The following is a 24,848-nucleotide window of genomic DNA, read 5'->3' as shown; positions in this document are numbered from 1 at the left end:
CTCTCTTTTAATGTTTATTTTATTTTGAGAGAGAGAAAGAGAGCGCAATTGCGAGCAAGGGAAGGGCAGAGAGGGAGAGAGAGAATCCCAAGCAAGCTGTACACTCAGCACGGTGCCTGACACGGGGCTCAATCCCACAACCATGAGGTCATGACCTGAGCTAAAATCAAGAGTCAGACACTTAACCAACTGAGCCAACCAGGGGCTCCTAGAAAATATTTTTAGAGGCACCTGGCTCAGTTGGTTAAGCATCTGACTGTTGATCTCAGCACAGGTCTTGATCTTGGGATCGTGAGTTCACACCCTGTGTTGGACTCCTTGCTGGGCATGGAGCCTACTTAAAAAAGAAAAAAAAGAATGAAATTTGGGAAATATACAAATACTCAGAAATTAAATCGCATATATATATATATATTTTTTTTAACATTTGTTTATTTTTGATAGAGAGAGACAGAGTGTGAGCAGGGGAGGGGCAGAGAAAGATGGAGACACAGAACCTGAAGCAGGCTCCAGGCTCTGAGCTATCAGCACAGAGCCCCATGTGGGGCTCGAACTCATGGACTGTGAGATCATGACCTGAGCCGAAGTCAGATGCTCAACTGACTGAGCCACCCAGGTGCCCCTAAGCAGCACATTTCTAAGTAACCCATGAATTAAAGAAATCATAAGAGATGAATATTTTGAGCTGAGTAAAAATAAAACAACATATCAAAATTTATGGGATGCAGTTAAAGTACTGCAAGGTAAAACTATGGCTTCAAATGCCTATATTTGAAAGGAAGAAAGAGCTCCAATTAATTACCTAAGCTTTCATATTAATAAATTTGAATAATAAGCACAAACTAAGTCCAAAGCAACCAGAAGGAATGATATAATAAAGATAAGGATGGAAATCAGTGAAACAGAAAATAGGAAAACAATGTGGAAAATCAAACCAAAAGTTGGTTCTTTGGAAACCTCAACAAAACTGACAAAACTTTAGCTAGACCAACCATGAAAAAAGAGGAAGGAAACACACACAAAAAAAGAATTACAAGTTACAACTTATTGCCAAAAAATTAAACAACATAGATGAATAGGAAAAATTGTTAGACACAACTGACTCAGGAAGAAATTTTAAAAATCTGAATAGATGAAAACAAAGAAATTGAGTTAGTAATTAAAAATCTTTGTGCAAAGAAATTCCTTGCCCAGATGGCTTGACAGGGTTTGTTTGAATTATATCAAACATTTAAAGGTGAAATAGTACTAGTCCTTCATCAGCTCTGAAAACAGTAACAGGAGGAAACATTTCTAACTATTTGTGAAGCCAATATTCAAAGTTAGACAAAGACATCACAGAAAAGCCGTATTCCTTAAGAATATAAATGCAATGTTTTGATGATTTTTTTTTCTATCCAGGTTCATAACTGTGGAGACTTAGATAATAAGTATTTTAAAAATGAGGACCTCTAAAAAAATAAATAAGTAAGTAAAAATAAATAAGTAAAATCAGGATCCCTAATAATCATCTTTAGGGCAGAAATGTTTCCTTGCTGATGGAGGCTAAGGACATTTTACTCTTTTCGTTGTCAGCGCAATGATTGCAGGTTGCCTTCAAAATCTTCATAATTCACTGTGGCTCCTAATGTTCTAGAATCATAGAGGTGGAAGGCACGCCGTGTTCTCTCCTTCCCTCTCCACCTTCCTTCCACAATACTGGGCTCTACTATGTGTATCAGTAACAAACATTTATTAAGCAGTTACTATGCACTGCTATTTTTTCTGCATGCAGTCTTAAAAATCTCTTATCTTGTAAATGAGAGATGAGGTAAAATCAGGAAAAGAAGAGGTAAAGAAAAAGATTTTTAAAGAAAATAATCTATTGCTTAAAAAAAAAGAATATAAATGCAAAAATCCTCAACCAAATATCAGTAAACCAATTCCAACAGCATATTAAAGGATTATACAGCATGACCAGGGAGGATTTGTTCCAGGAATGCAAGGATGGTTCAGGCTAAAAACCATACACCAACGTGGCACACCACATTAGAACAAAGGGAAGAACACGATCCTCTCAAGTGATGCAGAAAAAGCATACGAACATTCAAAAAACTAGGAATAGAAGAAAATTCCTCTGCTTGAAAAAGGTTATGGAAAGCATGAATCAACTTCACACTCACTAAAATAGCTATAATAAAGGCAATAACAGGTGATGGGTAGGATGTGAAGCAGGTGGTAATAGAAACATTTAAGACAGAAAGGACATAAGGGCACCTGGCTAGTTCAGTTGGTAAAGCATGCTAGATCATGTGACTCTTGATCTCAGGGTTATGAATTCAAGCCCACATTAGGGGTAGAGTTTACTTAAAAAAAGAAAAAGAAAGGAGATATAATGTTCAAGAGCAATGAGTCAAGAAAAGTTAATAGGAACCCTCCCAAGGATGAGGAATTGAGTTTTAAATTCATAATCTCAGAATGTGAAGTTAGTCATAGGGAGGGACATGGCAAGCTAGAGAAGCTTTCAATAAGGGTATCCTTTGTCATCACCAAAAATCATCTGATGCTTATTGTATATATAGGTACCAGAGTTAATTAGAAGTTTTTTTTTTTAATTTATTTATTTTGAGAGAGAGAGAGATAGACCACGAGCAGGGGAGGGGCAGAGAGAGAGGAAGAGAGAATTGCAAGCAGGCTCTGCACTGCCAGCATGGAGCTCAATGTGGGGCTCGAACCCACGAATCATGAGATCATGACCTGAGCCGAAGTCAGACGCTTAACCAACTGAGTCACCCAGGTGCCCCTAGAACTTCTTAAAAGGGGTTCTCTGAAATTGGGAAATGTTGTATTCAAGAAATAGCAAGAAAAATATTCTCACAATTTGAAAATCAGTATTTGCTATACAGTAATGATCAGAAAGGAAATCAATTTTATTGGAGGAGGAATATGTACCAAGTTTAGTTAGTAGAAATAAAATGTGTTAAGTCAATGAAATCAGGGTAGGCTTCTAGAGAAACAACCAGAACTAGGAGGGAGGGACCACAGTGTTCACATTTCCACAACTGGAAAAATGAAATGAACCGATTCTAGCAGGTGGCCCAACTTCGAAGTAATTTCATATGCTCTGTTCCCAGTTGCCTTGATTATGAGTGCTTGTGTTAGTAATACTGTGTTGGGAAAAGCTACATGTGGGGAAGTGAGTGAGGTGAAGCAACTTACAGTTTCCCTAGCTCCACCTATGGAGAGTCTGAGAAGGAGTTTGGGAGACATTAAAGTATAAGGTCTTAAGTGGATAGACTTCAGTCATAAATAATGGAGGATGTACTGCTCCTGGAACCTCAAGAAAGTATTGGGCTTTTTTTTTTTTTTTTACGATTTCATTTTTAAGTGGGGAGCCTGGGTGGCTCAGTTGGTTAAGTGTCCGACGTCAGCTCAGGTCATGATTTCACAGTTTGTGAGTTCCAGCCCTGTGTCGGACTATGTGCTGACAACTCAGAGCCTGGAGCCTCTTCAGATTCTGTCTCTGTTTCTCTCTGCCCCTCCCCCTGCTCATGCACTCTCTCACTCTCGCCCTCAAATATAAATAAACATTAAAAAAAAGAAAAAAAAGGATTTAATTTTTAAGTAATGTCTATACCCAAAGTGGGGCTTGAACTTCACAACCCCGAGAACAAGAGTTGCATATTCAACCAACTGAGCCTGCCAGGTGCCCCAAAAGTCTTGGGTACTAGAAGTCTATTTTACCTCTTGTTGACCTGGTGGTAGTCATTTTCAACAAACTCCTTGACCTTGAATTCAGTTGCTTTACCTGTTCTATTCAGAGATGTTTTCTGCCTAGGAGCAACCACTAGGGCTGAGAGCTCACTCTCCTGAGGGCAACTTTTGTGAATTTTCCTTATTGTCCTGTTAATGCGCAGTTGTGGCAGTGGTCTTGATCTTGTCCTTTGGATTCACCAAGGAGAATTGAGCCCACCCTGTTGGAGGAATGAAGAAACAGAAAATGGAGAAGATGGGACTCCAGGGAGAATTTGGGAGTTTGTCGGTTTACCTGCTATGAGAATAATGGGGAGAAACAAGGAAAGAGGTTTTATTTTTGAGAAATGTTACTGTGGACTATGAATTGGATCATCTTTAATGTTTTTCCCTGAGAGACTCAAAAAAATGTCGAAATTCCTGTATTAATTACATCTGGTTGCTGGTCTATAACTTTGTGCTTCCATGAAGAGACTGAACCACGTAGGTCCCCAGCTTTTAGTTGCTTTACGCGACTCTGCTCCTGCCTCCTCTGTGCTTGTTTTCTTCTTTTACTCGCTTCTTTATATGCTTGCTTTTCTCTTTTGCTCTCATTTATTATCCAAATATTTATTACCTAAGTCTTCACGACAGAGTTGCCTATTGAAACAAAAGCTGTCGTAACATGAACAGATTTACTAATAAATTAGACTTCTATAATCAGTCCCCACATGTCAGCATATTACTGTTTAATGCTCCCATCTGCCCTGCCCTGTGGTCAGCATCTTTGTTAATATCAGTCACTTGCCAATTGGTGGATATTGTTAATATGTGACAATATAATGCAAGTACAGTAAAAATCAGCTGCAAAGTGAAATTATCCTTACAAGAGATGCAGGATTTTATGAAGCTGATGGATGTTAAGGAATTGTTTGAATCACTTGCAAAGCCACTGACAAATGAGAATCTAGATATTTTTTTTAGCAGTTAACAACAGTTGAAGAGAAAATCAACAAAAGATGACAAAATAAGCTCTTCTAGACATAATGATAAGAATATGGTGGTACAAAGTCTTTGGGAAAACTACAAAGTTTTACAAATAGTTTTGAAATAGTTTTGGAAAAGAAACTAAAAATCAAGGATGTCAGATGGTAGTCTTACTGAATTTGTCTGAAAAGTTGCAACCCCACTTTTTTTTTTTAATGTTTATTTTTGAGAGACAATGAGAGTGGGGGGGGGGGCAGAGAGAGAGGGAGACACAAAATCCAAAACAGGCTCCAGTCTGAGCTGTCAGCAGAGCCCAACAGGGGACTTGAACTCACAAACCGTGAGTCACAAACCACACTCACAAACCAAGTTAGATGCTCAACTGACTGAGCCACACAGGTGCCCCTCAACCCTACTTTCTAAAACAAATTAACAATTGATTATTGCAAGGATTAGAAAGAGATGATTATAATCTAAATTTTGTTAAATAAAATAAATTATATATATATATATATATATAATTTATTTTATTTAACAAAATATATAACAAACAACAAATATATATATATATATATATTTGTTGTTTGTTTTAGCATCATTTTAAAGATAAAATTTCAATCATAACATTTTCACTATAATTACTATAGATATTTTGGTTCCCTTCTTAGGCTAATTCACCCATGCCAATTCTTCTCAAACTTCTATTATTTTTTTATATTTAAATCTGGAAGGATATACCAAAAAAATTATATGAAGTATACTTTCTTTTTTTGTTTTTCTCCATTATCTTTTTTGTAATGTTTATTTTTTATTTTTGAGACAGAGAGAGAATGGGAGAGGGGCAGAGAGAGAGGGAGACACAGAATCTGAAGCAGGCTCCAGGCTCTGGGCTGTCAGGATAGAGCCCGATACAGGGCTTGAACTCCTCCCAAACTGCAAGATCCTGACCTGAGCAGAAGTCGGAAGCTTAACTGACTGAGCCACACAGATGCCCCTCTATTATTATTATTATTATTATTATTTTTTTTAATTAATAGATGCTCAGTTGGTTGGGCGTCTGATTCTTGGTTTCGGGTCAGGTCATGATCTCACAGTTTCATGGGTTCAAGCCCTGTATAGGGCTCTGCACTGGCAGTGCAGAACTTGCTTGGGATTCTCTCTCTCCCTCTCTCTGTCCCTCCCCTGCTTGTGCTGTCACTGTCTCTCTCAATATAAGTAAATAAATTTTTTTAAAAGTTAAAAAATAATAGATGCTATTTTTTTTTTTTTAATTTTTTTTTTTTTTCAACGTTATTTTATTTTTGGGACAGAGAGAGACAGAGCATGAACGGGGGAGGGGCAGAGAGAGAGGGAGACACAGAATCGGAAACAAGCTCCAGGCTCTGAGCCATCAGCCCAGAGCCTGACGCGGGGCTCGAACTCACGGACCGCGAGATCGTGACCTGGCTAAAGTCGGACGCTTAACCGACTGCGCCACCCAGGCGCCCCTAGATGCTATTTTTTTAGAATAAAGATTGTAAATGTTTTCAGATGCTCTATGTAGAATCTCATTTGTTTGTCAACATCCTTTCAGATTAGGGCTTATGTGGGTACAAACAGTATCTGAGATGCCAGGGGCAGCCGTGCAGCAAAAGGAGGTGCTCTACACCACTTTAAAGGTCTTCAAAGAAATACAATGTTTAAAATTAAAAGTCTCAGCAAGGACCCTTGAAAATCTGAATATTCATTATCGTTAACCTAGAATGGCGATAAACACACAGAGGAGCTCTGTGAATATTGGCTGGATGAATAGATTCTTAGTGGAACCTGCTCTAAATAGGTCTGTCTCCTCTGCAGTGCCCACCGAAGGTTCCTATTTCACTAGTTCCAGAGTGGGAGGCAAGCGAGGGATCATCAAGGAGCTTGCTGTTACGCTGCGAGGACCTGAGGACAAGACTCTCCTGTTTGAGTCAAGGTTTGAGAGCGGGAATCTGCAAAAAGCTGTCAGAGTGTGAGTAACAGGAATTTCCCAAAGGGGTGATCGCTGGAGGGACTGACTCACATCTTCAGGAGTCATATTAGGAGTTAGGGGTGTTTTTGGAAAAGAGAGAAGTGGTGAGAAATGGTATGAGGACAAAGAAAAATTGAATAATTGTGACTCATATTCCCTCAGGGTAAAAATTTATCTACATTTTTTTTTCTGCTTATGAAAGAAATTAGTATTAATTTAATTTGTGTTAATAGGGGTGCCTCGTTGGCTCAATCAGAAGAGCATAATCTCAGGGTCGTGAGTTCAAGCTCTGTTTTGGGTGTAGAGTTTACTTAAGTAAAACTCAAGAAATCTGTATTAATAAAAATACATAACATAAAAAATTGAAGTTCTGTAATCGTACCTCTCAGATGCAGAAACTGTTAACAGTTTGGTATACATGCAGTAATTTTTCCCCCTTTTACTGTGTATGTATAATATACAGAAATTATTTTGTTTTTTAAAAATAGCATGATGGTATACATACCATTTTGCAAATTGCTTTTTTCCACATAATAAGCTTTATATTTTTCCTATGGCAATACTGCAGATTTATCTCATTATTTTTTTAATTTTATTTTTTATTTTTTTAAATTTACATCCAAATTAGTTAGCATATAGTGAAACAATGATTTCAGGAGTAGATTCCTTAATGCCCCTTCCCCATTTAGCCCATCTCCCCTCCTACAACCCCTCCAGTAACCCTCAGTTTATTCTCCATATTTATGAGTCTCTTCTGTTTTGTCCCCCTCCCTGTTTTTATATTATTTTTGTTTCCCTTCCCTTATGTTCATCTGTTTTGTTTCTTAGTCTTCATATGAGTGAAGTCATATGATTTGCGTCTTTCTCTGACTAATTTAACTTAGCATAATACCCTCCAGTTCCATCCACGTAGTTGCAAATGGCAAGATTTCATTCTTTTTGATTGCCGAGTGATACTCCATTGTATATATATACCACATCTTCTTTATCCATTCATCCATTGATGGACATTTGGGCTCTTTCCATACTTTGGCTATTGTTGATAGTGCTGCTATAAACATGGGGGTGCATGTGTCCCTTCAAAACAGCACGCCTGTATCCTGTGGATAAATACCTAGTAGTGCAATTGCTGGGTCGTAGGGTAGTTTTATTTTTAGTTTTTTGAGGAACCTCCATACTGTTTTCCAGAGTGGCTGCACCAGCTTGCATTCCCATATCTCCTTATTTTTAATAATTCATATTATTCTATTGTATGGGTGTTCCATATCATGTGTAACCTGTGCCCAGCTGATAGGAAATGAAGGTATTTAGTGTTTTTTGTTTAATGAATTAACAGAATTAATACTCTTGGGCACGTTTTCAATTATATATATATATATATATATATATATATATATATATATATATAAATTTTTTTTTATTAATTTTTAAGTTTACATCCTAGTTAGTTAGCATATAGTGCAACAGTGATTTCAGAAGTAGATTCCAGTGGTTCATCCCCTACATATAACACCCAGTGCTCATCCCAACAAGTGTCTTCCTTAATGCCCCTTACCCATTTAGCCCATCCCCCCTCCCACAACCCCTCCAGCAACCCTCAGTTTATTCTCTATATTTAAGAGTCTCTTAATGGTTTTTCCCTCTCCCTGTTTTTATATTATTTTTGCTTCCCTCCCCTTAGGTTCATCTGTTTTGTATCTTAAATTCCTCATATGAATGAAGTCATATGATATTTGTCTTTCTCTGACTAATTTCGCTTAACATAATACCTCTAGTTTCATCCATGTAGTTGCAAAGACATTTATATTTTTAAATATTTGTGATGTTATGGGATACATTCTAGAAATATAATTGGGGGGCCAAAGGGTTTGAACACTTTAAGTATTGCTGTTTTTTGCCAAATTACCCTCCAACATGATTTCCGTTCCCATCACCGGTGTATGAGAGCGACTGTTTCCCAAAGCTGGAATATGCATGAAATGGAGGGAGAATGACTTCATATTTTAATTTGCCTTTCTTGCATTATGCCTGTGTGGGAGCATCTTTTCAGGATTTAGTATTTGTATTTCCTCTTCTGCTACTTTTCAATAAGGTGAATGCATTGCAGAGATGCCCCCTCATCTTCAAACAGTTGATAATCAGAGCTAAAATAACACCTGAGGCTGACAGGTCTCCTCCATAGTGGTCATGTCCAGGAGGTAGCTAACAGCCAACAGAGGGCTCTGGCTTCGCTGCCGTTAGGTGTGGTTCTAGAAATGTGTTGAAGTGGTTGGGAACTGCTACTGAACACTCCAGAACGATACTAAAAAACTCACAGAGCTCCCAAATACCCCAAATAAACTTGGTTGACCCATATTTCTTTCAGCCTAATGTATGAGTTGAGGAACTAAGTACACTAGAAAATTAATGTTTGAGGTAGCAGGCTTTCCTGTTGAAATAAGATCTATTTTTGCCCAGGTAAAACATTTTTTAAGCTTTGTTTTTTGAGGGGGGATGTGGTGTTACAGAGATATTCTTCTATTTTCTCCACTACAGAGATACCTATGAGTATGAGCTCACCTTGCGAACTGACCTCTACACAAACAAACACACTCAGTGGTTTTATTTTCGAGTGCAGAACACTAGAAAAGATGCCACCTACCGCTTCACCATTGTCAACTTGCTAAAACCCAAGAGCCTTTATACTGTAGGGATGAAGCCACTCATGTACTCCCAGTTGGATGCCAAGACCCACAACATTGGCTGGAGAAGAGAAGGAAATGAAATCAGGTACTATAAGAACAACAGGGACGATGGGCAGCAGGCCTTTTACTGTCTCACGTGGACCATTCAGTTCCCACACGACCAGGACACTTGCTTCTTCGCACACTTCTATCCATATACATACACTGACTTGCAGTGCTACCTGCTGTCAGTGGCAAACAACCCTGTCCAGTCTCAGTTCTGCAAACTCCGAACTTTATGCAGGAGCCTTGCAGGAAATACCGTCTACCTGCTCACCATCACCAACCCATCCCGGACCCCTCAAGAGGCAGCTGCAAAGAAAGCTGTGGTCTTGAGTGCCAGAGTCCACCCCGGAGAAAGTAACGGCTCCTGGATCATGAAAGGCTTTTTGGACTTCATCCTGAGCAACTCTCCAGATGCCCAGCTCCTCAGAGATATCTTTGTCTTCAAAGTGGTTCCTATGTTAAATCCAGATGGAGTGATTGTGGGGAATTACCGGTGTTCATTGGCTGGAAGGGACTTGAATAGACATTATAAAACCATTCTGAAGGAGTCTTTCCCTTGTATCTGGTACACCAGGAACATGATCAAAAGGTGAGCCCCTTTATCTGTTGATCTTCCTCCGAATGCTGTGAGTGCTCTCTGATGGGTGCGAGGGCTCTCTTTGATGTAGCAATCAGATACGGCTTGAGAGAGAGTCTGCCATTCTCTTTGCAGTCACATGAGTTCGTTCAGTTTCAAACTTTTAAGTCATGTTTTGTCTCTGGGGTTAAACTGAACATGCAACATTTCTGCCAGGGGTTGTTTGACGTATAAGTGAAAACAATGGAATAGAGAGGTCAGAAGTCAGAAGTTCATAGGTCTTTGTCAGGAGGCCTGGCGAATAATAATAATAGTACCTAACTACTAGGCAGTGTTTGTGTATAGGGGACAGGCGGTATTCTCAGTGCTTTACAGATACATGACCCGTGTAATCTTCACATTAACCCCCTGAGGTAGGCACAATCAGTATCCCCATTATATATGATGAGGAAACTAAGGCCCAGAAAAGTCAAGTCACTTGCCCAAGGTCATAGAGCTAATAAGCAACAGAATAGATAATTTGAATACACGCTCTCGGGTTCCAGAATCTGAGTTCCTTATTACCTCTTATATTTCATCGCATAAAGAAAGAATAATAAAAAAGTCAGTTAATATTTTCCAAACCCGTGTGAAAGCAATTGAAGGCTATGATGTAATAGCACCCACCTTAAAGGAACTACTACTTAAAGGTACTCTGTGTACTCCTCTCTGCCAAACTACAGCGTGTAAGATATGTGAATGCATACACCTTCTAACCTTATCTGTGTGAGAGGGTGGGGGGAGTGTTGGGCTGGCAGGCAAGATGGCTAAGGGCATGTGCTTGGGAGTCAAGACAGGCCTGGCTTTGAGACGTGGTGTTACTACTGGCTGGTTCTGTGACCTTGGATGTGATTGCACCTCTCTGCACTTCAGCTTTCTCATCTGTAGAGGAGGGTAATCTTACCTGCCTTGGGTGGTTACTTAAGAGAATTAGATGAGGACCCTTGTCATCTGTTTAGCACAGTGTTCAGCACATTGTAAGTGTGTGGCATTACTGTCATCCTCTTCATCCTATCATTATCATCATGGAGAAGGTGACCGTGATGGAAGACTGAGGACATGTCCTGGGTGAAGAGGAGACAAAGAGGAGCTGAGCCTTACAGGAACCGGTACTGGAAAGTCAGGGACCCAGGCTTTCTTCGTTTCTCTTTTTCATCCTTACACTAACAGCCTCTTCCCTTCTCTTTCTCTTTCCCCAGGTCTGCCCCCAGAGGGGGCTTTCTTTCAGTTGATTTCCTCCACTTCCTTGTCAACTTATACAGGGCCTATCCAACACCCCTTTCCACATCAGGGTGTTTTCATTTCAAGTCCCTCTGACTGGCAGGGGTGAGGAGTGCTGGTGTCATGTTTACAGCAGTAGCTGAGGGTGGGGACAGGGTCCTTTGAAGGGGTTGGCATTTTCTTTAGTGGGAAGGTAGCAACAGACATACTTAAGGAAGAGACTGTAAAAGATCCTTGATTATTTTCATGCATCTGGATGTCCACTAAATCTTTTGTTTGCCCCTCTCAATAGACTTCTTGAAGAAAGGGAGGTTCTCTTGTATTGTGATTTCCATGGCCACAGCCGTAAGAATAATATCTTCTTGTATGGCTGTAATAACAATGATCGCAAGTACTGGCTTCATGAGCGAGTCTTTCCTTTAATGTTAAGCAAAAATGCGCCAGATAAGGTAAGCACACAAGGTAAGCACATAAGGTAATCTTCCGTCCATTGACTAAGGAGGAAAGGAGTTCACTGCATCCTATGTGTAGTGTTTGATCTGCCACTTCACATTTCTTTTCATTATCTTGGGTAAATCCCAGCAGCCTGGACCTCAAGACTTTACTCTGGTTTTCGTTTACAATATAATGATTCAACAGTTCTCTACATTATTCAATGTTCATCGTAAGTGGACCCTTAATCCGCTGTATCTATTTCACCCATCCCCTGCCCTCCTCCCCTCTGCCAACCACCAGTTTGTTCTCTGTACTTAGGACTCTGCTTTTTTGTCTCTTTTTTCTTTGTTTTGTTTTTTAAATTCCACATATGGTTGAAATCATATGGTACTTGTCTTTCTCTATTTCACATAGCATTTTACCCTTTAGGTCCATCCTTGTTGTTGCAAATGGCAAGATCTCATTCTTTTTTATGGCTGAGTAATATTCCATTGTGTATCTATACCACATCTTCCTTATCCATTCATCTATTAACAGACACTTGGGTTGTTTCCATGTCTTGGCTATTACATATGGGTGCAATAAACATATGGGTACATGTATACCTTGGTATAAACATATGGGTGCCATAAATATATGGGTACATATATATCTTTTTTGAATTAGTGTTTTTGTTTTCTTTGGGTAAATACCCAGTAGTGGAATTACTGAGTCATATGGTAATTCTATTTTTAACTTTTTGAGGAACCTCCATACTGTTTTCCACTGTGGCTGCACCAATTTACATTCCCACCAACAGTGCATGAAGGTTCCTTTTCCACATCTACACCCACCCTTGTTATTTCTTGTCTTTAATTCTAGCCATTCTGATGGGTGTAGGTGATATCTCATTGTGGTTTTGATTTGCATTTCCCTGATGATGTGTGATGTTGAGGATCTTTTTATGTGTCCATTGGCCATTTGTACATCTTCTTTGGAAAGGTACTTCAAGAATTTAGAAAGGTGTGGCTTTAAGAATTACTCTGTGTACATCCACAAAAGAACAGATAAATAATATATAGTATATCCACACAATGGAATGTTATTCAGCAATAAAAAAATGAGGTGCTGATATGCTAAGACATAGGTGAATCTTGAAACATGCTACGTGAAAGAAGCCAGACCTAAAAGGCCACATTTTTGTGTGATTCCTGAAATGTTCAGAAGAGGCAGATCTGTAGAAACAGAAAGTAGTGATTAGTCGGTGGGGAGGGGGAGGGGGCCTGACTGCTAATAAGTACTGGGTTTCTTTTTGGAGGTAATGAAAATGTTCTAAACAGAAAGTGGTGATGGCTGCATAACTGTAAATATACTTACATCCTTGAATTGTGTACCTTAAATGTGTGAATTTTACAGCATGTGAGTTATATCTCAATAAAGATGATATTTTAAAAAATTTTTTAATGTTTATTCATTTTTGAGAGACAGACACAGACAAAGTACAAGCAGGAGAGGGCAGAGAGAGAGAGAGAGAGAGAGAGAGAGAGAGAGAGGCAAAGAATCCCAAGCAGGCTCCAGGCTCTGAGCTGTCAGCACACGGGGCTCAAACCCACAAACTGTGGGATCATGACCTAAGCTGAAGTCGGATGCTCAACCGACTGAGCCACCCAGGCGCCCCTCAGTGAAGATGAGTTTTGAAAATTGCTCTGGCCTCTTTTCCTGGGCACAAGTTCAAACTCCTAGTAGGTAACTTATTCTCTTTAATCCTGTGCTTGGCAGTGATAGAAGGGATTGAATGATACACAAAATACTAATATTATATGAGTCTCCACAGAAAAGTTTACATAAGACAAGATTACAAATAACTGTAAGATAGTAAATGGCTAATAAATACAACTTAAAAGTCTTTACCAGTTGGCTGAGTAACAGCTCTGACAGTTAGGCATAAACAGAGGATCTGCATTGGCTTAGACGTTGGTTTTCAGCATCATAAATAGATCCACAAAATGTAATTTCATTAGAAAGAAGAAATTAGGGGCGCCTGGGTGGCTCAGTCAGTTAAGTACTCAACTCTTGATTTCGGCTTAGGTAGTGATCTCATGAATTGTGAGATTGAGCCCATGTTAGGCTCTGCACTGATTGGGATTCTCTTTCTCTCTTTGCCCGTCCCACACTCACATGTGCGCTTGCTTTAACAAATGTTTATTTATTTTTGAGAGAAAGAGAGGGAGCGGGGAGGGCAAAGTAAGGATCTGAAGCAGGTTCTACGCTGACAGCCAAGAGCCCGATCTGGGCCTTGAACTCACTAACTGTAAGATCATGACCTGAGCTGAAGTCGGTCACTTAACCGACTGAGCCACCCAGGTGCCCCATCAAATAAATAAACATTTACCAAAAAGAAAGAAGAAATTAGGTTGGATTTAGAAAAGTTTTTAAATAATAGTGCACATTTTCTCCTATAAAGATATATGACAAATATTTTATATCTACTATTCTTACATTAAAAAGAAAGAGGAAGCTTTTCTTTCTCCCTCCATTTTTTTCTTCCTTCCTTCCTTTTCTCTTTGTTTTTAAAAAATCTTCCTGTCTGTGTTTGCTAGGGATCTCTTTAAATAAAATGGCATCCAAATATGTGTCTTGTTAAAAAAAATGTTTTTTTAATTAAAAATAAATGACATCCAGGGGCACCTGGATGGCTCAGTTGGTTAGGCGTCTGACTCTTGATTTCAGCTCAGGTCATGATCTCTTGGGTTTTGGGTTCGAGCCCCATGTTGGCTACATGCTGACAGTTCAGAGCCTGCTTGGGATTCTGTGTCTCCCCCAGCCTCTCTGCCACTCACCTACCTGCACTCTTGGTCTTTCTCTCTCTAAATAAATAAGTATTTTTTAAAAAATTAGGGGTGCCTGGGTGGCTCAGTCTTGAGTGTCTTACTTGGACTCAGGTCATGATCTTGCGGTTCATGGGTTCAAGCCCCACATCGGACTCTGTGCTAACAGCTTGGAGCCTGGAGCTTGCTTCAAATTCTGTGTCCCCCTCTCTCTCTGCTCCTCCCCCACTCATGCTCTCTCAAAAAATAAAATAAAAACATTTTTTAAAAAGTTTTTTAATTAAAAAACAAATGACATCCAGAACCCAGTATCTAAAACAATTAAAAACAGAGCTATACTAATTAAAGGGGGATGGAAGGCTTGGAACCTTGCCCATTCTGCCTCCTTCAGTCTTTGTGGCAGGAATGCTTGAGGCTCCTCAGTAGAACCCCTGGATTCCAGGGTGCACCACTTAAAAACCACTAGGTGGTGAAATGCCTTCCCACTGTAAAGCATTTTCAGCAGGATAGGATAGGTCGGGATAGGTGCCAAGTGTACATTACAGACTCCAAGTAAGGAAAGAGGGTTGGGGTGGTCATGAAGGACAATGGAGGATATTGAACTCCGAGCCAAGAACATTAAGTATGAGGAAGTGAGACAGTTCTAGGCAGATTATAGGGGTGAGGCATACCCAGATCATATATAGAGGATAAACCCAACTGGATCCAAGGGCTCAAGTTGCAGAGGAGTAGAAAATAAATCCTAGAAATGTGGCTAGTGTCTTGAATGCCAAAGTAAGCCAGCATTCCCAAACTGGAGTTCAAAGAACCCTAGTCCTGCAAAATGTCCATGGAAAGGTAGGGAAGGGAAGGAAGGGTTCACGGGCAATAAAGAACAGAATTTACTCTCTCCCCTTTGGAGACTCACAGTCTACAATAATGAAATGCTTGGGAGAGGGGGTACCTGGGTGGCTCAGTCGGTTAAGCATCTGACTCTAGGTTTCTGCTCAGGTCATGATCTCGTGGTTTCATGGGTTCAGGCCCCACGTTGGGCTCTGTGCTGGCAGTGTGGAGCCTGCTTGGGATTCTCTGTCTCCCATTCTCTCTGCTCCTCCTCCACTCACGCTCTCTCTGTCTCTCTCAAAATAAAAAAAAAAGGTCCTGCATAGGAAGACTGTGTAATTTTGTTAGCCCCTCATCCTCCTGACCAACATGACCATAGCACTAATTTTCTCCTCTGTAATCCCTTAGAATTATTACTATTTTATGGAACATACTTTAGGAAATAATATATAGACCCCAGGGAAACCATTCTTATATTAATGAGTCATTGGCATCTTATATTTGCCAGTTTATGATTAACAGAGGATTTGGGTTTCTTTTTAGTTCTCTTTTCATAGTTGTAATTTTAAGGTCCAAAAGTGCAAAGAAGGAACAGGACGAGTTGTAATGTGGCGGATGGGAATCCTGAACAGCTACACCATGGAATCTACCTTTGGGGGGTCCACACTGGGTAAGCTCTCTTTTGTATATCATAGGTCAGCATGACAAGGGGGAGCCAAGCAAAGCTCTGAGGACAGGAAGTCCTTTTGAATGTTGGGGAGATGATTGACCTAGAGAGTTTTCTTAACTGCGCCTTATGCCAAATTTGACTAACCTAAATATGAGTGTGAAATATAACACTTGGTGGGGCAGTATAGGCCCAAATATAATACTTGATGGGGAATCAGGCAGATCTGGGTTCGAATTGCCTCTCCATTTCCAAGTTGTGTAATCCTGGCTCAGTTACTTCATTTACTCTTTGAACCTCATTTTTTTTTTAACTGGCAATAAAAGTAGTACCTGCATTATAGGTACTACTTAATGCATGTAAAGCCCTTGGCATAGTGCCTACCACAGAGTAAAACTTCAGTAATCATGGCCATCATGATTGGAAATTTTTTCATTGTCAGATTCTTCTGAACCAAACCAGATCTAGAAGGAGAAAGACCCTGTCCAGAAGCACAATATTCTAGAATCAGAGGTGGCGTTTCTAAGGAGCTATTCATAAATTAGATTTGCATTTGCTTATTATTTAATGAGAAATGTTTATGGATTTTTTTTCAGGCAATAAAAGAGATACTCACTTTACTACTGAGGATCTAAAGTCTCTAGGTTATCATGTTTGTGACACCCTTCTGGATTTCTGTGATCCTGACCGAACCAAGGTAAAAATGGGGTTCAAGAAATGGGGTGGTGCTACTGTGATCAGTTTCACATGGGTCCAAAGTCAGCCTACTGAGATTATAGGTGGTCTTTATTTTCCTCTTAATATCGTTCTGAAGTTTTTATAATCAGTAAAAGAAAGCCCCCAGCCTGCACACACTGTCCACAAATAGCAACCTCATAACTCACCAAGAATATAGAAGCCTTCATGTCAACCCTCCTTCAGCACACCTCTCCCTCATTTTGCTTTCCAGAAAAGCAGGAGTTCTTCCCCTTCTCTGAAACTAACCCTGCCCTTTGTGCACCCACCAGCCCCTCAATCTATGGCCTCCCTAAAGTCTTGCCTTATTAATTACCTCCTCCCTTTTCTGTGTCCTCAGTTTTTTCCTCTTCTTACTTTTTTTAGTTTATTTATTTATATATTTTTAATATTTATTTACTTATTGTGTGTGTGTGTGAGAGAGAGAGAGAGAGAGAGGGTCAGAGGGAGAGAGAGAATCCCAAGCAGGCTCCAGGCTGTCAGCACAGAGCCCGTTGGGGGCTCGAACTCACAAACTGTGAGATCATGACCTAAGCCAAAATCGAGAGTTGGACACTTAACCAACTGAGCCACCCAGGCGCCCCTTTAATAAAAAAATATTTAAAGGAGAATCAGCCACAATACGGCCTGTTATATCACATCTGCCATAAGCCAAAATCTGAACAACCCCATTCTAATGTTTCCTTCCTTGCTATTCACAAAAATACAATAAATCAGACCGTTGAATTGTTTAAGAAGTTTGTTATTGTCCATAGCCAGGGAAAAGCACCTAAAGCATAAAATTCACTGATGTTCTGCCCGAGAAACACTTTTACTGCAGCTCATGTAATTTATATGTTAACATGTCCTTAGAAGCAGAGGTTACCACTCACACATCTTTATGTCCCCAGCAATAAATAAAGTGCCTTTCCGCATATGCTTAGCAAATATTTGACATATAAATAAGTGAATAATCAAAAATGTCCTTTTATTGATTTCCACAGTTCATGCAGTGCCTAACCGAGCTTAAAGAGCTCTTACAACAAGAAATCCATAAGAAATTCAATGAGCTTGGACAAGATATGGATTTAGAAGGAAGTTGGAGTGACATCTGCTTGTCTGACATTGAATCCAGGTAATGAAATGAAACTTCATTTCAAAAAAAAACCAGAGAGGGGCACCGGAGTGCCTCAGCCAGTTAAATGGCCAGCTCTTGGTTTTGGCTCAGGTCATGATCTCACAATTGTTGGTTTGGAGCTCCGTGCTGACACTGACCACGTGGGAGCCTGCTTGGGATCCTCTCTCTCTCTCTCTCTCTCTCTCTCTCTCTCTCTGCCCCTCCTGTGTACAAGAGCACTCACTGTCTCCCTGAAAAAAAAAAAAAAACCATTAAGGAAAAACCAGACAAGTTCTATTTTTTTATTGTTTTTGTTTGCTCTGTTGTTTTGTTGGTTGAGCCAACGGTGCAAAATATTGAATAAATTGTAGCGCACTTAAATATATATAATTTCTTCAGCAACTATGTATTGAGTGCCTGCTCTTTGACAGCATCTTTTCTAGGTTAGGGAGATGGGCAGGCAGTGTGTGTAGGGCCTTGAGGCAGTTGTAAAGCCTTTGTCTTTTACTCCAAGGGAGACGGAAAGCTTTTGGAAAGTTTTAAATAGAGAAGTGTCATGTTCTGACTTGGGTTTTAGTTTCAGTAGGAATACCCTGGCTGCTATGTGGAAAATAGATTGTAGAGAGGAAAGGTGTAAGCAGGGACATGCATTTGGAGGCTCTTGCAATAATACAGGTAAATGCAGGTGGTGGTCTAGACATGAGTAGTTGTAGTGGTTGGGGGTGTATGAATTGGTTGGATTCTGGATATATTTTGAAGTTTCAAACATTAGAATTTTCTTATGGATGAGATATGGAGCACGAAAGAAAGAGAATGAGTCCATAATTGATTGGATGGAGTTGCCTTTTAAGTGAGATGGGAAAGATTAAGGTGGTGGAGAAGGTTAGGGGAGCGGTGAAGGTCAGGAGGCTAGTGTTGGGCATGTTCAGTCTGAGACGTCTATTAGGCATCTAAATGGAGATATTAAATAGGCAGTTGAATATATGAGTGTGGAGTTCGCTGGAGAGGTCAAATAGAGTCATCATTGGATAGATGATGTTTAAACCTTAAGACTAGGTGAGATCCCAAGGGAGTACGTGCAGCTCGAGTAAATAGGAGGTCCAAGTCTAAGCAGGGTACACAGCGCACAGGTCACAAAGATAGGGAGGATCCAGCAAATGAGGTAGAAAGACCAGGACCCTACAATGGCTGACAGGCTATAGGATCTAGCCACCTGACACCTTATAACCTCCACCCTCACCCTTTCACACACCTCTCTCTATGGCTACACTGGCCTCATTCTTCTTCAGACTCGCCAGGCCCTCTTCTGCCCCAGGGCCTTTACACTAGCAGTCCCAGCTGCCTAGAATGCTCTTCCCGCAGATATCCACATGGCTCATTCCTTCACCTCCTTCAAGTCTTTGTTTAAATGTAAAATTTGTCAATGTGGCCTACCCTCATTACTCTAATACTGCCACTTGCTCCCCTGCCTTTGCCCTCCTGCCACTATTCCCTATCTCCCTGAGGTACTCTACTTTTTTTCCATAGCACGTTATCACCTTCTGTCTGTCTTAGGTCATTTACATCTCTATTGTGTTTATTATGTATTATCTGTTTCCTCCTATTGGATGTAGGTCCCACAAGGTCAGAGATCTTCATTTTGTTCACCTCTGTATCTCATGTGCAGAGTACCCGGCACATAGGGAGAGCTCAGTAAATATTTGTTGAATTAATTTAGTTTGTAAAGTCTCAGCCCCACACTCATAATCTCTTCAACTATTTTAGGAAGCCTACCAGGTGGGTGAGTATCTGACAGGTGGGCAGGAACACCTTCTAGTCCAGCTTACTGGCCAAGGTGCCTCATACCCATCCCAGCTGCCCTCAGTCAGAAGATTTCTGGGCTGGACATGACAGAGGCTGCGCTGTAGACTGTGGTGGACAGTCGAAGGCTCTCCTTCCTACTCTCTGTGGACATAGAGTTGACATCTGGGCCCTAAAGCAGTTCTGCTGGCTGAGTCTCCCAAATGTGTCCTTAGGAACCTCAAGTCAGACCATCAGGCCAGGCAGTGTGCCCCATTCACCATGTTGCCTCTTCCACTCTTCCAGAATTATTTGCCTCGCTCTCCAGGACCACCGCATGAACCATTCTTCATCTCAGCCTCAAAAACAAAATGCCCCTGCATGTCAACCTGTTGGTACCGAGCCCGGGGGCAGTCCACTCAGAAACAGGGAGACTGCATCCTAGCTGGCTTAGCAGGGACACATTTAGTTAAGATACATTTAGTTAAGAATTATTGAAACCATTTTGCCAGCATCTGAACAGGAAGCCAGCTATCACGGGCCTCCATGGGTCTCCACCTCTCCATTCTCACCATTACCCAGAAAAGCAGACTGCGAGTGTCCAAGCCCAGCTTGAGTGTGCCCTGTGTTTGCACGTCCATGGTTTTCAACATTTTCCGTGGCATGCCGCATCTAATGTTTTTATCCCGTTGATTAATAGTTTTCCGTTATCTCCAAAAGGGACTTCAGAGACTATTATCCAGTGACCTCAAAGGCTATTCCTCAGACTAGAAAAACCTTTTGAGAACAGGGAATTGGGAATTAGATCTGAGAAGAGAGGGTGTTCTTCCCGCTGTCTTACCGTGGGGTTCCTCATTGTGGACTGAAGGGAGGGAGGTGGAGCATGAACAGGATGAAAGGCCTGAGCAAAAGAATGGTTTGAAATGCTCTTTTCCCAGGAGATCTGAGTTTTGTGCCTAAGACACTTTTTTGTACATGGAGGCCATGTTCTAGAGCCCAGCTCTGGCTTCTGGCCACGCACACCCTGGGAGAGGGGAATGTATAATGGGACGCTTAAACAATGGACATGATGAAGGACACAGGGATGGAGAATCCAAGTCCTCATTCATCCTAGCCCTTGAAGGAAGGGGGAGCTGGCCCTCTGTGGGGGAAGACTTCAGATCCGTCTGGACCTGCATCCACAACTTTTGAAGTGGGAATTGAGATAATAAAAGTAATATTCCTGGCCTCTGACCTACAGATTCCTTGTTATCAAATATGTTTATGTATATATTCAACACAGTTCTAAAGAGTACCCGGAGGCTCCTTGCTCTCTGAACTGGACCTGGCCAGACAGGAATGAATGAAACAAGCCCCGCTTTCAAACAAATCATAGTCTGTTATTCTCTAGAGCTGCACAGCGTCCCACAGTGACTGCCACGGGCAGCTTTGCCCACCTGGCCAGTACTTACTTTGCCACATGGATTATAGACTCCTTGGTGCCAAGGGCTTGGTCACGCTCATCTCTGCGCTCGATGCCCTGCCTGGCACGTAGTAGGTGTTCAGAATGAGTGAATGAATGTGCTTGTCCGGAATTGCTGGTCATCGAAATGCAGGCACTGGGAGCAAATAGCGGACTGGATATTCTAGTCCCACGCTGCCAGTCTGGTAAATGTATATGTCCTAGACATTAATAACAGGCATCTCCCTTTCTTCTTTCCTTCTGGAAACAGCACCAGTGGTTCTGATAGTTCCCTCTCAGATGGTCTCCCTGTTCACCTCCTGAACGTAGCAGATGAGGTAAGATTATCAGACTCTTCCACTCAGGAAGTAGCAGCCTTAAGGAAAGCATGAGTCTCCTGGATAATTTGGTGGAATTTTCCAACTATCCTAAAATCTATAGAAAATAGATTTTCTATATCTATTGGTTACCCTGCCCTGGAGTCTTTCATTTTGTCCTTTATCACTTTCCTTTTATTTATTTATTTAAATGTTTTATTTATTTTGATTGAGAGAGAGAGAGAGAGAGAGAGAGAGCGAGCAAGGGAGGGGCAGAGAGAGGGAGACACAGAATCCAAAGCAGGCTCCAGGCTCTGAGCTGTCAGCAGAAAGCCCGATGTGGGGCTCAAACGCACGAATCTTGAAATCATGACCTGAGCCAAAGTCGGTTGCTTAACTAACTGAGCCACCCAGGCACCCCTGTTTATTTGTTTTTAATAACTTTCCTTTTAAAAATCTAGGGGAAAAAATGTGAAGACTCCATGTTTACTACAAAGTCAACAAAATTTTTTAAAAAGTTTAAAACTGAAAAACATCTTTTTTTAAAAATTGTTTTTACTCTTGAGAGAGAGAGACAGAGTACGAGTGGGAGAGGGGTAGAGAGAGAGAGAGAAGGATACACAGAATCGGAAGCAGGCTCCAGGCTCCAAGCCATCAGAACAGAGCCCGACATAGGGTTTGAACTTACGAACCATGAGATCATGACTTGAGCCAAAGTCGGACATTTATCCAACTGAGCCACCCAGGTGCCCCTAAAAGTGAAAACATCTTAAGAGATAGGGGTTGTCTCTTGATCTTGGGGTTCAAGCCCCATATTGGGTGTAGAGTTTACCTAAAAAAACAAAAACAAAACTATTTCAAGAGATAGAGGTTGTTAAAAAGACCCATACTTTAAAAAAAAAAAAGTGTTTCTTTTTTTTTTTAAGTTTATTTTATTTATTTTGAGAAAGAGAGAAGGAGAGAGGAAGAACATAAGCAGGAGAAGGGCAGAGAGAAGGGGAGGGAGAGAATCCCACGCAGGGTCTGCACTGTCAGCTTGGAGCCCGAGTCGGGCTTGATCCCATGAGCCGTGAGATCATTAGCTGAGCCAAAATCAAGAGTCAGATGCTTAACCAATTAAGCTAACCAGGTGCCCCAAAAAAGTGTTTTTTTATTCATATAGTTTTAGATAGTTTTTTATATTTCCATATATTAAATTTTCTTTGCTCCATCTCATTCACAGATCTTATTACATAGATGATATATTTGTTGTGGTTCATTATGCACATAATTTCATAGTTGCGTTAATAAATACCTCCATCATACAAGGTGCCTGGGTGGCTCAGTCAGTTGAATGTCCATCTCTAGATTTCAGCCTCAGTCATGATCCCAAGATCATGAGATTGAGCTCCATGTCAGGCTCTGTACTGAGCTTGGGATCTGCTTGCTTAAGATTCTCTCTCTCTCCCCCTCTGCCCCTTTATCCTACTCACTCTCTCTCAAAAAAAAAAAAAAAAAGGAAGAAGAAGAAATAACTCTCTCATAGGGTGAGATTAAGGCTGTGTCAGATGGAACCTGCCAAATCAGACTGGACCCTATAATTTTTTCAGCTGGATTTACAACATCAATATAAGCGTCACCACTCAACAGGTCCCTGGAAAATCAGTCCTGAGCTTCACTTGCTTAATTATTAAAGCCACCTTGTGTAACAGCCAAACTGACTCTTAACTACACACCCAATATCAGTATTGTCTGTACCTGACATTATTGCCATAAGTAATCTGGTTTCATATTGTAAAGCACAGATATTTGGATATTGATATAGGTGTCCCTTTGGCAGCATACCTGCAATAGTGGGATTTGGGGGTGTTAAATGGGGAGCAGACTCTGGTAACAAGGCAACTGAACTGTTCATCCTCCGAGCCAGCAGCAGTTGGGCACCGTGAGGGCCCATGTCCCAGGGCAGCTCTCCTGTCTTGAGTGTTGTGTAAAAGAGTGCTGCACGCAGGTGGTCATTTCCTCCGGAATCCTCAATGACTAGGTTCTCTGTGTTTTTTGGAACAGTTGAATCAAAAGAAGAAGATGTATAAGAAGAAAAAAAAGAAGCCGCTTCAGACTAGGAAACAGCGAAATGAACAGTATCAGAAAAATAATTTGATGCAGGAGTTAAAGTTAACAGAAGATGCCCTGGTAAGAAGGCTCTGTTGCCTACTTCTGTGGTCTGGTTAAAGAGAATTCCAGAGTGGGAGCAGGACAAGGGGTTAACGTTTACTCTCAACCAGAAAGGGAATGGGGAATGGGGTAGAGGGAAGCTATTTTGAATTCAGAGCTCTTCCATGGGTCCTCTGGACATCTCTGAGCAGATTTCCACCCTGGCCCCTGCACTACCCTCTGCCATGGCACTCTGGTCTGGATTTTGGCCATGTCTGGATTTCCAGAAGAAACGGGGGTGCTGGAGAAGTGGTGGCTGGAGCTAGCCCAGGATTGCTGCGTGGCCGAGGTGTCAGGCCTCGTCCAGGCTGGCTCCTTCCCAGTCTTCTCCCAGCGGCCACTGTTTCCTAAAGATGAAAATGCTTTCCGATGTGGGCATTTTACTGTTGGGTGGATTGGGTCAATTATAAGTAGCTTAATTGCAATGGATCAATTGAAAAATATTCTCTTTGCACTCAGTCCTTCCAGGAAAGGGCAGGGTTTGCTTCTTCTACCCTGCAAAAACAGCCTACCTTTTTCAGAAATTCAGAGAATGCCAGTTCTTCAGCGATGAGAAATGAAAAACCGAGGTTGAATGAGGTAGTAGTTTTGCCTGACCTTTTTTTTTTTTTTTTTTTTAACTTCCACATGGAGAATGTGTCAAAACTTTTAACTCCTACACAGAGTGCCTGAGTGGCCCATTTGGTTAAATGCCTGACTCTTGATTTTGGCTTAAGTCATGAACTCACAGTTCATGGGATTGAGCCCCGAGTGGGGCTCTGGGCTCACAGTGGGGAGCCTGCTTGGGATTCTCTCTCCTTCTCTCTCTCTCTGCCCCCTTCCCACTCTGTCTCTCTCTTGCTTGCTCTCAAAATAAATAAACGTTAAAAAAACTTTTGGGGGTAATATATTTAAAGTGTACAATGTGATATTTGATATCCGTACACACTGTGAGAAGGTTCCCACCACTGAGTTCCCACCACTTCACATAGTTACCATTTTTTTTCTTTAATAACTGAAAGTTTATGGTCTTTTACCATCTTCTGCCTATTCCCTCCACTCCCCAGCAACCACCATTCTACTCTCTGTTTCTATGAGTTTGACCCTTTTTTTTCCAGTTCCACACATAAGTGATACCAGGCAGTATTTGTCTTTTTCTGTCTAGCTTATTTCACTCAGCGCGATGCCCTCTAATTTCATCCATGTTGTCACAGATGGCAGGATTTCCTTCTTTTTTAAGACTGAATAATATTATTTGCAAATATTTTCTTATTCCATAGGTTTCCTTCTGATTTTGTTTTTTTTTTTAGGTTCAAAAAAATTTTT

At 40.9% G+C, this 24,848-nt stretch overlaps 1 protein-coding gene across 10 annotated transcripts in view; it reads left to right on the top strand.

Moving 5' to 3' along the window:
• The window catches only part of AGBL2 (AGBL carboxypeptidase 2), a 46,619-nt gene that overhangs the window by 17,074 nt on the left and 4,697 nt on the right, over positions 1 to 24,848 (top strand). For 8 of the 10 annotated variants that reach the window (XM_047069992.1, XM_047070000.1, XM_047069993.1 and 5 more), the window contains 9 exons: positions 6,535 to 6,688; positions 9,224 to 10,006; positions 11,547 to 11,703; positions 15,862 to 15,988; positions 16,582 to 16,682; positions 17,704 to 17,834; positions 21,308 to 21,374; positions 23,397 to 23,522; positions 24,003 to 24,122. In XM_047069992.1, the coding sequence (XP_046925948.1) occupies positions 6,535 to 6,688; positions 9,224 to 10,006; positions 11,547 to 11,703; positions 15,862 to 15,988; positions 16,582 to 16,682; positions 17,704 to 17,834; positions 21,308 to 21,374; positions 23,397 to 23,522; positions 24,003 to 24,122 (1,766 nt within the window). The remainder of the gene's footprint in view (positions 1 to 6,534; positions 6,689 to 9,223; positions 10,007 to 11,546; positions 11,704 to 15,861; positions 15,989 to 16,581; positions 16,683 to 17,703; positions 17,835 to 21,307; positions 21,375 to 23,396; positions 23,523 to 24,002; positions 24,123 to 24,848) is intronic. The other 2 variants (XM_047069999.1, XM_047069997.1) reach the window with 2 other exon arrangements.

This window comes from Lynx rufus, unplaced genomic scaffold (assembly GCF_022079265.1).
Source record: "Lynx rufus isolate CCGP_SWC_20201006 ecotype Redwood Valley unplaced genomic scaffold, mLynRuf1.p SCAF_9, whole genome shotgun sequence".
Classification (NCBI taxonomy): domain Eukaryota; kingdom Metazoa; phylum Chordata; class Mammalia; order Carnivora; family Felidae; genus Lynx; species Lynx rufus.
The sequence above is the reverse complement of the archived record's forward strand: the minus strand, read 5'-3'. Positions and strand labels throughout refer to the sequence as shown.